The 13425-nt window shown below is 50.8% G+C and overlaps 1 protein-coding gene across 1 annotated transcript in view; it reads right to left on the reverse strand.

Moving 5' to 3' along the window:
* Positions 1-13425, reverse strand: part of ext1c (exostoses (multiple) 1c) — a 30437-nt gene that overhangs the window by 16962 nt on the left and 50 nt on the right. The window contains exons 1-2 of the mRNA XM_038268642.1: positions 12972-13425; positions 4706-5894 (exon numbers count right to left, since the gene is read on the reverse strand). The exon at positions 12972-13425 is cut by the window's right edge and continues 50 nt beyond it. Of these exons, the coding sequence (XP_038124570.1) occupies positions 4706-5652 (947 nt within the window). The 5' untranslated portion in view covers positions 5653-5894; positions 12972-13425. The remainder of the gene's footprint in view (positions 1-4705; positions 5895-12971) is intronic.

The following is a 13425-nucleotide window of genomic DNA, read 5'->3' on the forward strand; positions in this document are numbered from 1 at the left end:
ATGTCCGCAGCTCTATGTCTGCAGCTCTATATTTGAACCTCTACGTCAGCAGCTCTATGTCTGCAGCTCTATGTTCTGCAGCTCTCTCTATGTTCTGCTGCTCTATGTCAGCAGCTCTATGTTCTGCAGCTCTCTCTATGTTCTGCTGCTCTATGTCAGCAGCTCTATGTTCTGCAGCTCTCTCTATGTTCTGCAGCTCTCTCTATGTTCTGCAGCTCTATGTCCGCAGCTCTATGTCAGCAGCTCTATGTCAGCAGCTCTATGTTCTGCAGCTCTATGTCTGCAGCTCTATATCTGCAGCTCTATGTTCTGCAGCTCTCTATATATAGCTCTATGTCCGCAGCTCTATATCTGCAGCTCTATGTTCTGCAGCTCTATGTCTGCAGCTCTATATTTGAACCTCTATGTCAGCAGCTATATGTCAGCAGCTCTATGTCAGCAGCTCTATGTTCTGCAGCTCTCTATATATAGCTCTATGTCCTGCAGCTCTATGTCAGCAGCTCTATGTTCTAAAGCTCTCTCTATGTTCTGCTGCTCTATGTCAGCAGCTCTATGTTCTGCAGCTCTATGTTCTGCTGCTCTATGTCAGCAGCTCTATGTTCTGCAGCTCTATGTTCTGCTGCTCTATGTCAGCAGCTCTATGTTCTGCAGCTCTATGTCAGCAGCTCTATGTCAGCAGCTCTATGTTCTGCAGCTCTATGTCTGCAGCTCTATATTTGAACCTCTATGTCAGCAGCTCTATGTCAGCAGCTCTCTATATATAGCTCTATGTCCGCAGCTCTATGTCCGCAGCTCTATGTCAGCAGCTCTATGTCAGCAGCTCTATGTCAGCAGCTCTATGTTCTGCAGCTCTCTCTATGTTCTGCAGCTCTCTATATATAGCTCTATGTCCGCAGCTCTATGTCAGCAGCTCTATATCTGCAGCTCTATGTTCTGCAGCTCTATGTCTGCAGCTCTATATTTGAACCTCTATGTCAGCTCTCTCTATGTTCTGCAGCTCTCTATATATAGCTCTATGTCCGCAGCTCTATATTTGAACCTCTATGTCAGCTCTCTCTATGTTCTGCAGCTCTCTATATATAGCTCTATGTCTGCAGCTCTATATTTGAACCTCTATGTCCGCAGCTCTATGTCAGCAGCTCTATGTTCTGCAGCTCTCTCTATGTTCTGCAGCTCTCTATATATAGCTCTATGTCCGCAGCTCTATGTCAGCAGCTCTATATCTGCAGCTCTATGTTCTGCAGCTCTATCCCTCCACAGAGCGGCCCAGCCTGAGCAGCAGCTGATCTGCATTCAGCCGTAGTTCCTTCAGGAAGCATCAGGCTGCAGAGCTGCTTTGTCTCAGTCACCTCCTGCCCTCTGGGATTCATTCAGGCCTCCTCCCGCCTCCCTCAGGAGGGGAGCCCAGGCCCCCCCATTCCCAGGAACCTCCTGTTCCCCCGTTCTAAATCCTCCCAGACAAAGATCCGGGCCGTGAACAGAAGCTCCGCTTCATCCTTCCTGCGATCAATGATTGAGGAAGGAGAAAGAGAGCCGTCCTCTCCTCCAGGAGGAGGAGGAGGAGCAGCCCAGGGAGGAGCAGAGCCTGATGCTTTTAGGAGTCACTGATTAACTGGATCCATCAAAAGCATCCGATCATCATCATCATCATCATCATCATCGCTCCCCATTATTGCTTCTCAACAATCAGCCTTTTGTTGCATAATGTTGCAGCAGCGTTGCCATGACAACGCTCTATTTGGAGAGGAAATAATTAATAATTATTTCTGAAAGCTGAGGAGTTTATGTAATAATTATTAGAAGAACAATGATCATTATTGTTCTTCTAATAACGTAGAAATAGACGTCGTCATGGAGACGCCTAGAAGCTGCTTTACAGCTTTTCTTCATCCAATCTGCTGCAGGACGAGGAGAACAGGTCCTCCTCCTCCTCCTCCTCCTCCTCCCTGCTGATTCTGGACGTGACTCGGATGACTTGTTGTCCCGGTCCCTCCAGGTTAATCTGCTGGAGCAGCAGGTGCGGCGGATCATTAACCTGAAGCCACCCTCTAAGCAGCCTGAGCAGAGCGCCACCATCTCGCCCCATGAGTCAGAGACCATCTAGGCCAACCCCTCCCCCCAGCAGCCCCCGCTCCCCCCGCCGTCCCTGTGGTCTGTGGGATAAATGAGCATATTCATAGCTTCATGCCTGATCCAACATAAACAGGCCAGACGGAGCGAGGAGGCTCCTCGGATCAGAACCGCCGCAGAGCCGCTCGCCACGCATAGTTCATCCAGACCTCAGACTCTGCTGGAAATGTTCTTCCTCCATTTATAAAACTTGGAACCGCATTCTGGCGAGCGCTGCTGAAGGTCAGATAACAGACCCGCCCTCTGGGTCAACTCAGAGGTCCAGGTCCGATGGAGCGGACGCCAAACATGGAAGAACAGAACAGGAGGGAATGAGCTGCTGTTGGCTGGAGGAACGGAAAGGCCCGACTTTGCCTTCAGCTGAGACCTAGATCCCATAGATGGGCCCACAACTGAGAAACAGGAAAGGAAGGAGAACCGAAGCAGCTCAAAACAGGGGGCCCTCCGGGGGCCCCAGCCCCGTCCCATTCCTGAATGATCAGTTATAGATCATTAGAGTGAAAGAAACGGCGTCCAAACATGGAGGCAGACGCTCTGCTGCTCAGAGAACAGCTTATCCCCCCCCCCCCCCCCATCAAACCTTATCTGGTTGTTATGGCGCCAGCCCCCCTCCCCTACCCGCGGCCACCTGTGGATGCATCTGTAGCGGCGCATGATAAACTTCCCTCCCATCAGGCGACGGCCTTCATGGACAAACTGAACATCCAGCTGATGATCAATGTCAGCGTGTGAGGCTCCGCCTCCAATGTTTTCTCACATGTTTTCCTCGTGTTGCTTTTCTTGTGCTGACGTGTTTTTATATCTCAAACCGTTTCCTGTCAAGGATAAAGTGTGGCCGCCATCTTTCCACAGAGATAAAGGCGGCACTGCAGGGAGCCGCCTGCGGGTTCGGGCCCTCGGGGGCCGTGAGACGCACCGAAGGCGAACCCGAGGGCGACGCCCGCCGCCGCCTGGGAAAGTTAGGGAAAGATTTTTAGCTTCAATCATTTAAGTTTGTGATGATTTCTGATCTTTCAGGTGTTACTGTTTGGTAAAGTTAGCGGGAAGCTAATCATGCTAACATGATAGCCGCTAATGCTAATGTTTAGAAAGCTAATGAGGGTTTAAATGGGACATTATTGTTCGTGTTTCCATTTTCTAAAATTATTGTTAAAAATAACCAAACAGTGTTTATTTAAAACCAGTCCTGTCTGCTATTAGCTCCACTCTATAAATAAATAAACATTAACTTTATTTTAACTTAAATAATTTTTACCAAATGATGTTTTTTTTTTAATCTCTTGGGTTTGAATTGTGAATTGATTTGAACACATTTAATCACGTTTATCTTAAATCCTTTCAGACAAACTTTGCTTCTCAAACATAAAATTAGGCTTAAATTCGTTGATTCTGGTTTTTAACCATTTTAATTCGTTCTTCTTTGTGTTTGTTTTATCTTAATTTGCGTGTTTTACTGGTTTTTAGCTCAGTCTGCGACGTGAAGATGAAGATAATAAACTTCAGGGGAAGCTCTGGTGAATTTATTCCAATTATCCGACCAGGATTTGAACCAGTGACCTTCGTCTGCAGCCAGTTGGGTTTGTTCACAGAACAACAGGCGACAGTCTAAAGTTATTGGATTAAAATAACTTCCTACATGATTTGATTGGATAAGAAGCTTAGGAGGAAATAAATAAACTTTCCTTTATGTGGTTAAAACAAACCAACGGTTGAGATTCCAGCTATAATCCAACAATCGTTTCCTGATGATGTTGGGATTTGAGGCCCGTTCCAAACATGGACAGCAGCTTTATTCTGGCAGCTAAACTGGACCCAGTTAGTCTGGATCATCTGAACTGGGCCCAGTGGCAGCGCTCTGGGTTCCCACTGGTGTCAGCCATTCCTTCTGTTTGAACAGCAGTGGATTAAGGTCCACTCCATCATCAGAACCAGTTTAGGCACAGCTTTAAATTCGTAGGGAAATTATATTTAATGTATAGAAATGTTCTCTTTATTAGACCATATTGTCCCAAAATTTAAAAACATCTTCGTCCCCGCTTTCCTCCTCTAAATAAAAAAATGGACGACGGAGGAGACTCATCCACGACCTCCGACCCTAAACTCTCCTCCTCTTGCATGTTTCCGCTGTCCATAGCGTTCCTTGACAGCGTCGTTTCTAAGTCACCAATTTAGTGCTACTTGGTCCCAATGGAATTTCCCATTGGGAACCTGCTAGCACTAAGATGCTAACTGGTTAGCAACATGCTTCGGACAAACCGGCCACAGCCAAACATGCTTGCGAACCTTCCGCCACAACAATCCCGCCCCCTTGATAAACGACCAATCACATTCACTTTATTCAGTCGTGCACCACTAGGAGAATTCGGAAACGGTTGAAACAGCCGCTTTGCTACGACTTTAAACTGACCGGTTATTAACTGGATCGGTGCCTGGAAGGACTCGGACTCGGCGGTACTCTGAGCTAACTAGATGATGAGGATGGATCTAACTGCTCAGGCGCCGACCTGACCTCAGAGAGAATCCGAAGCGACAGGAAGACCACGCCCTCACAGCTGGTCACGTGACCCGCTCTTACCTCTCATATTCCAGGTTGTCATGGTCACACCGAGCGTCCTTGTGCTTCTCCCAGTCCTTCCCGTGGCGGCAGGTCGTCATGGAAACAATGTCCTTCCCGTTGTGGATGTGATGAAGAGCGTTCCGGGTGTCGGAGCCGATGCCAGTCAGGTATCGCTTCCCCTTGAACATCAGCAGGTACTTTCTCCGCGGCGGCGTGGTATTCCTCAGGAGCCAGCCCCGTCCCCCCCCCTTCTGAGGGTGATCCTTGGAGAAAAGCGGGATGGACACGTCGAAACCGGGCCGGAAGTATTCCGTGTTCAGGCTAGCTTTGGCTAAGATGGCCTGGCCCACGTTGAAGCCCAGGTCCTCCGTGTAGTTGGGCCAGGTGCCCGAATACAGGTTGAAGATCAGGTGGTTCCGCCCATCGTTCCATGAAGGGTAACTGCGGATGCGTTCGTCCATGTTGGGGACAAACTGTCCTGACAGCTGGTCCCGGTCCAATGTGTCTATGCCTAGCACAAACAGACATGCCTCTCGAGGGTCTGACGTGTAGTAGCGGGACTCAGAGATGGAGGCCAGGATCTTTCTGTAGCTCTCCGACACGCGCTCACCTTTCTCTGATGGGTAGATGTAGACCCTGAACCCCTCCCGTCCCCGGCGCCGGCACCGAGAAAAGTCGAAGCAGGTCTCCATGCGGCAGCGGCTGTCTCTGTAGATGGTGGACCATGCTTGTCGACGCTGTCTTGGTGACTCGGCGGTCCCTGGGTCGGTCTGGAGTTCGTCCAGATGGGCGTAGCGGGGCAGGAAGGCCCGGTCGGTCCAGTTGGGCCAAGGGTGCAGGACTTCCGTGCGGTGGCGTGTTATCAGGCGCAGCACACGTAGTTGGACTCCTCCGCCGCAGTATAAGAGGACAAGCCAGGAGCACGCACAAAGGCCCAGCAGGACATACTTCTTACGCGCCTGCATGGGGGCTGCGGCGGTCTGAGTCTCTGTGGTCTGGGGCCTCTCTGCAGCCTCACCAGGGTCCCCTCAGTCTCTAACAAGGAGGCAGAGGAGGACGTGTTACCATGACAACCTCTGACTGACCGATCCGAGGTTCAGAGCTTCCTTCCTCAGCTGTGGGACGGCCGTTCCTGCTGCCATCCAGCCGCGCTCTGCCCGATGGAGGACGACTCCCTCTGCTGCCTCATGTCCTTTACGGGCGCCGCCTGCAGACAAGAAGAACAGAACCCAGATCAGTGCCTAGACTGAGCGCCGCTCCTCGCCGCTCCACGGGCCGGATGGGCAGGGCTGCGGCGTCAGCCTAATAGCAGCCCGCCGTCTCAATCTGTCCCTGTAGGGACTGGTTCTGGGTGCAGACCCTCCAAGTTAGCGTTTCAACCATCTGCATCCTGCCTCCACATGGCGGCAGGGAGTTGGTTGGTAGGAAGAGCAGAGAGGCTAACCGTTAGCCAAACAACGGCTTCATCTTCCCGCCAGAATGACTGGATCAGAACCCGACAATGAAGGGGTGGAGGTTAGCTGGAGCAGGCCGGTTGCTAGGAGCTGATGTCATCAGTTACTGAAGCATGATGTCATCGACTATCTGTGTTAGAAAAGAGTTTACGCAGCGTAACCTTTGACCCCAGTTTTAGCCTCATTTGTTGTTCAGGTCTTTCTTCAGCTGTTGCTGCGTATCGATGCTCCCGCTGTGACACACAGCGCCACAAGCTAAGCTAACCGCCGTTAGCTCTGACCCTCAGCTGGTGCTTGGATGGAGGATTTCATCCAGAGGCTGAATGTTTACCAGGAGCTTCAGGACTTCCAGACCTGCTGATCCAAACTGGTCTGAGACCAGAACCAGAACACGGACCGGCTCCTTTAGAGAGACTGCTGTCAGTGGCCGCCAGGGGGCGCTAACTTGGGAGCTACGAGTTTAGCGCCCCTTGTGGCTGAAAGTTAAACCGTGTTGATAAAAAAAAAAGACGAATCGCTGCGAAGTTCGTATTTTAACTGCAGACCTGCGAGGTTCTGTATGGAAAGCCGAATGGTTTGATGACATGTGATTTCTGACACGTAGGAAACACGATTAACACACGTTTTCTGCGCTGTTTGCATGTTGTTAACTTGTTGTCTAATGAAATGCTCATTCTTGGAGAAATGCATTTGAGACGTGGATTAAATATTCAATCAAGCAAATAAATGTTAAACGGCGTGCCATACCGTACTACTCAGCAGCCAATGGGAAATAAGCGACGACCAGCTGCTCAAACCGGACAAGTAGCTTAATTGCTCATACTAACATGACATCACCGTGTAGTCGACGTGTTCTTAAAGGTATAGTGGAGGATTGGTGTAAGTTGTTGAAAAGACCCGCCCTCTCCACTTTAAAAAAAAAACGCACTTGCACAACCCTGTACCCGCCCACAAGAGGAAACGCCAATTAGAAGCGTGCGAGAGCGTGCACGAGGAGAAATGGGCTCCATGTTCTCATAGCAGCTCACTGTGTCCGACCGTCCCTCCATCACTATAGAGAGCGGGGACTCTATAGTGAACTTTATAGTGAACTCTGTTAACTGACCGTTCAGACAGATGATCACTGCTTTTGCTCCGTTGGTCACGTAACTCCTCCTCCTCCACAGCTGTCAGGTAGCAACAGCAGAATCCCATAATGCTTTGGGAGGAGAGCTTTCTGAGCAAAGCATTCTGGGATATATCTGCCTGTTCTGAGGCCTTTCTTTTCTTTTCATACACTTCAAGGACACTTTCTCTACCGACCGTCGGCCATTTTCAAACAACCGCGGTGAGAAATGTGAGCTTCAATTAAACCGTAGCTCACCACAGATTACGCCTGAAAGAAACAGATCGCTAACGGGACGAACGCGAAGGAGGGCCGTATGGAAACCTATCACCAGAATGATTGACAGTTAGGAGGACCACTGACTGAGATGATCCACCCGGAAATAAAACATCCTCCTCTATAGCTTTAAGACGCTCTAACTAGTTTAACTAGTTGTGGCAGATTGAAAGGAAGACAACACATTAATAGTGCAGAACCCGTGTTCATGGCGTGTTGCCTACGCATCAGAAATCAGGTGGAAAAACAAGTAACTGAACTTTTCTCCTCATGAAGCCAAACATCCAGGAGAAACGCAGCAATTAAAGCAGCAGAAGAAGAGAAACGGCTGCAGATCCGCTGAAGCAGGCGGCGTTTAAAACCAGCAGAAAAACCGGGTCTGCGTTTAAAACCAGCAGAAAAACCGGGTCTGCGTTTAAAACCAGCAGAAAAACCGGGTCTGCGTTTAAAACCAGCAGAAAAACCGGGTCTGCGTTTAAAACCAGCAGAAAAACCGGGTCTGCGTTTAAAACCAGCAGAAAAACCGGGTCTGCGTTTAAAACCAGCAGAAAAACCGGGTCTGCGTTTAAAACCAGCAGAAAAACCGGGTCTGCGTTTAAAACCAGCAGAAAAACCGGGTCTGCGTTTAAAACCAGCAGAAAAACCGGGTCTGCGTTTAAAACCAGCAGAAAAACCGGGTCTGCGTTTAAAACCAGCAGAAAAAACCGGGTCTGCGTTTAAAACCAGCAGAAAAACCGGGTCTGCGTTTAAAACCAGCAGAAAAACCGGGTCTGCGTTTAAAACCAGCAGAAAAACCGGGTCTGCGTTTAAAACCAGCAGAAAAACCGGGTCTGCGTTTAAAACCAGCAGAAAAACCGGGTCTGCGTTTAAAACCAGCAGAAAAACCGGGTCTGCGTTTAAAACCAGCAGAAAAACCGGGTCTGCGTTTAAAACCAGCAGAAAAACCGGGTCTGCGTTTAAAACCAGCAGAAAAACCGGGTCTGCGTTTAAAACCAGCAGAAAAACCGGGTCTGCGTTTAAAACCAGCAGAAAAAACCGGGTCTGCGTTTAAAACCAGCAGAAAAACCGGGTCTGCGTTTAAAACCAGCAGAAAAACCGGGTCTGCGTTTAAAACCAGCAGAAAAACCGGGTCTGCGTTTAAAACCAGCAGAAAAACCGGGTCTGCGTTTAAAACCAGCAGAAAAACCGGGTCTGCGTTTAAAACCAGCAGAAAAACCGGGTCTGCGTTTAAAACCAGCAGAAAAACCGGGTCTGCGTTTAAAACCAGCAGAAAAACCGGGTCTGCGTTTAAAACCAGCAGAAAAACCGGGTCTGCGTTTAAAACCAGCAGAAAAACCGGGTCTGCGTTTAAAACCAGCAGAAAAACCGGGTCTGCGTTTAAAACCAGCAGAAAAACCGGGTCTGCGTTTAAAACCAGCAGAAAAACCGGGTCTGCGTTTAAAACCAGCAGAAAAACCGGGTCTGCGTTTAAAACCAGCAGAAAAACCGGGTCTGCGTTTAAAACCAGCAGAAAAACCGGGTCTGCGTTTAAAACCAGCAGAAAAACCGGGTCTGCGTTTAAAACCAGCAGAAAAACCGGGTCTGCGTTTAAAACCAGCAGAAAAACCGGGTCTGCGTTTAAAACCAGCAGAAAAACCGGGTCTGCGTTTAAAACCAGCAGAAAAACCGGGTCTGCGTTTAAAACCAGCAGAAAAACCGGGTCTGCGTTTAAAACCAGCAGAAAAACCGGGTCTGCGTTTAAAACCAGCAGAAAAACCGGGTCTGCGTTTAAAACCAGCAGAAAAACCGGGTCTGCGTTTAAAACCAGCAGAAAAACCGGGTCTGCGTTTAAAACCAGCAGAAAAACCGGGTCTGCGTTTAAAACCAGCAGAAAAACCGGGGTCTGCGTTTAAAACCAGCAGAAAAACCGGGTCTGCGTTTAAAACCAGCAGAAAAACCGGGTCTGCGTTTAAAACCAGCAGAAAAACCGGGTCTGCGTTTAAAACCAGCAGAAAAACCGGGTCTGCGTTTAAAACCAGCAGAAAAACCGGGTCTGCGTTTAAAACCAGCAGAAAAACCGGGTCTGCGTTTAAAACCAGCAGAAAAACCGGGTCTGCGTTTAAAACCAGCAGAAAAACCGGGTCTGCGTTTAAAACCAGCAGAAAAACCGGGTCTGCGTTTAAAACCAGCAGAAAAACCGGGTCTGTGTTTAAAACCAGCAGAAAAACCGGGTCTGCGTTTAAAACCAGCAGAAAAACCGGGTCTGCGTTTAAAACCAGCAGAAAAACCGGGTCTGCGTTTAAAACCAGCAGAAAAACCGGGTCTGCGTTTAAAACCAGCAGAAAAACCGGGTCTGCGTTTAAAACCAGCAGAAAAACCGGGTCTGCGTTTAAAACCAGCAGAAAAACCGGGGTCTGCGTTTAAAACCAGCAGAAAAACCGGGTCTGCGTTTAAAACCAGCAGAAAAACCGGGTCTGCGTTTAAAACCAGCAGAAAAACCGGGTCTGCGTTTAAAACCAGCAGAAAAACCGGGTCTGCGTTTAAAACCAGCAGAAAAACCGGGTCTGCGTTTAAAACCAGCAGAAAAACCGGGTCTGCGTTTAAAACCAGCAGAAAAACCGGGTCTGCGTTTAAAACCAGCAGAAAAACCGGGTCTGCGTTTAAAACCAGCAGAAAAACCGGGTCTGCGTTTAAAACCAGCAGAAAAACCGGGTCTGCGTTTAAAACCAGCAGAAAAACCGGGTCTGCGTTTAAAACCAGCAGAAAAACCGGGTCTGCGTTTAAAACCAGCAGAAAAACCGGGTCTGCGTTTAAAACCAGCAGAAAAACCGGGTCTGCGTTTAAAACCAGCAGAAAAACCGGGTCTGCGTTTAAAACCAGCAGAAAAACCGGGTCTGCGTTTAAAACCAGCAGAAAAACCGGGTCTGTGTTTAAAACCAGCAGAAAAACCGGGTCTGCGTTTAAAACCAGCAGAAAAACCGGGTCTGCGTTTAAAACCAGCAGAAAAACCGGGTCTGTGTTTAAAACCAGCAGAAAAACCGGGTCTGCGTTTAAAACCAGCAGAAAAACCGGGTCTGCGTTTAAAACCAGCAGAAAAACCGGGTCTGTGTTTAAAACCAGCAGAAAAACCGGGTCTGCGTTTAAAACCAGCAGAAAAACCGGGTCTGCGTTTAAAACCAGCAGAAAAACCGGGTCTGCGTTTAAAACCAGCAGAAAAACCGGGTCTGCGTTTAAAACCAGCAGAAAAACCGGGTCTGCGTTTAAAACCAGCAGAAAAACCGGGTCTGTGTGGGTCAGAACTGAAGAACCTCTCTGTGCTGCCCCCCCCCGCCCGTTATGGGGGGTGGGGTGGGGGGGGTTTGTGTACGTTAGCGGCTCTCCTGCCAGCAGCCACACAAAGGCAGCTTTCAGGCCTCACCTGGAGGCCCAGCCTGCTGGCGGAACCACAGACAGAACCAAGCGGAGCCAACATGAACACTCAGAGGTTCTACTGGCCAACACGGCGCCGGTTCTGATCCGGATTCAGACTGTGGCTCTTCTGTCAGGGTAACAGAACCAGAACAGCTGATCTGAGAGGAACCACCAGGCGGTCCGGGTCATCCCGGTTTGACCGGGTTCTGCCCCCAGGTTCTAATAACTGATTAAACCAAATGAAGCCGCTGGGTTCTGCAGCCTGGAGGTCAAGGTTCCCCTGGTTCTGGGTTCAGTGAAGCAGCAAAGACCGGTTCTGGTTCTGGTTCCTCCAGAGCAGCGACCAATCAGAACCAAGCAGGAGAACCTGTGGAGGCCCAACCCGACGCTCCTCATCAATAATTCAGTCGATTTCTGACCTCTGATGATCCTCCGCCTGCATCAGAAGGTCCTGAGGATGAGGAAGCTGATGGGAGGAGCCATGATGAAGGTTCAGAAGGACCACGCCTCCTCCAGGGTCCCTCAGACGTCCAACCAGCTTTCTATCTGACAGAGATGCTCCTCTAGAAGGAGGACCTGGAACAGATGGAGATGGACGATCACCCGGATCAGAGGGTCCAGGAGGAGATGGCGTCCATCCCGTTTGAGCCGCCGATGACTCACCTGATCTGTTCTGGGCTGCCATTGTGCGGCGCCCGGGGAGCGGCGGGCTGCCACGGTGCGGCGCCCGGAGAGCGGTGTGGGGTTAAGGGTCTTGCTCAGGGACCCAGAGTCCAGCTGTGGGAGCGGGGAACTTCAGAGTGAGAAACCAGGACGGGTCCAGAAGACGTGGTTCTTCATGGTACCGACCCACTTCTGAGTCGGTGGTCAGCAGCTGGTTCTGACCCAAACTACTTCCTGTTCCTCATTACGTCCCAAAGGAACCCTGAACCAACAGAAGGTTCTGGAGCGGCGTGAGCTGCTGGGACGTCCACCATGTCTGCCAAACAGGACCGTTCCACCCAGGAACCAGAACCGACCCGACCGACCCGGATGGACCCAGCAACTCCAGAACCAGGTCAGCCTGGAGTAATAGAGAGTAGATCTTCTACTAACAGATTGGCCTTCAGGAACCATCTGATGTTCTGAAACAGAAGAGCTGCAGATCTCAGGGTGTGAATACTTTCTGCATCTGGACCCACTGAGGTTCTGCTTCCCAACAGAACCACGAGGGTCCGACATCATTCAGGAGGCCCGTTTGGGTCGGGGAGTGATGGCAGCCAGAACCTATAATCGGACCTGTGCGCCACTCAGCTGGGTTCAACCGGGCCTGTGGTTCTGATGGGAACCGGGCCTGTGGTTCTGATGGGAACCGGGCCTGTGGTTCTGATGGGAACCGGGCCTGTGGTTCTGATGGGAACCGGGCCTGTGGTTCTGATGGGAACCGGGCCTGTGGTTCTGATGGGAACCGGGCCCGCGGTTCAGCGGCGCTAAAATTAGACCCAGACTCTATAGCGGACCGGTCCAGTTCAGGGTCAGACGTCTGCAGAACTCACTGCTGATGTTTTCCTGGAGAGCCGCTTCCTGTGCGGTAGAACCGGGCCAGTGGTTCTGATGGACCTGACCCAAGGACACCAGAACCTGGAGCACAGTAGTGGCAGTGTCATGCTGAGGGGCTGCTGGTCCACATCAGAGAGGAAGGATCAGAACCAAGGTTCTGACAGAACAACAATCCAACAGAACCAGGCCGGTTCTGGAGTGTTTGGTTCCTGTTCCAAAGCGGAACCAGAACCTTTTTATGGTCACAGAATGGGTCGGTCCAGCCTGAACCGGCCCAAATGCTGACACGGTCCAGACTGGACCCCGGCCCGGTTCTGGTTCCCTCCCAGTTCACAGCAGAACTTCTGTAGACCACTTCCTGATGGTTCTGATCACCGGACCAGAACCAGAGGCGGAACCAGGATCCATCAGGACCAGAACCTGCAGCAGGCGGTTCTGTCCCAGTCTGACCGGACCGGCAGATCAACAGAACCTCTAACGAATTGGACCGAACCTCAGCAGAATCTGGACTCAGTCTTACCTTAAACCTGGTTCCGATCCAAACCAGGAGAATCCCTCCCTGGATCCGCCGAACCGGGTCGACTCCTCCCAACCCGAACACCGCTGTGTCCGGTTCGGTTCGGTCCGGTCCGCCTCAGCGCCTCCGTTCAGACTCTGGCCGCGTCACCGCGCGCGCTCCCTTCATCACCTGCTGACAGAGGTGCGCTGAGCGCGTGCGCGCTGAGGTACCGCAGAAAAACCAGCAAACCGAACCAGAACCGAACTGATCCCACAGAAAGCTCTGATCCGGGAGCACGAGGCGGGATCTCTTCAGGAACGCGCACCTCCTCTTCACGATGAGACTCCCTGCGTGCGGGGGCCGCGCTCCATCATCATCCTCACCCTCACCCCCCCTCCGCACCTGATTGGTTCAGAGCAAGACGCACATCTGGATGTGACCTGCGCAACTGGAGCGCGTCAGGGTCACGCGCCGC

Source organism: Cyprinodon tularosa, unplaced genomic scaffold (genome assembly GCF_016077235.1).
Source record: "Cyprinodon tularosa strain WSP-4 unplaced genomic scaffold, ASM1607723v1 ctg706, whole genome shotgun sequence".
NCBI classification, from domain to species: Eukaryota; Metazoa; Chordata; class Actinopteri; order Cyprinodontiformes; family Cyprinodontidae; genus Cyprinodon; species Cyprinodon tularosa.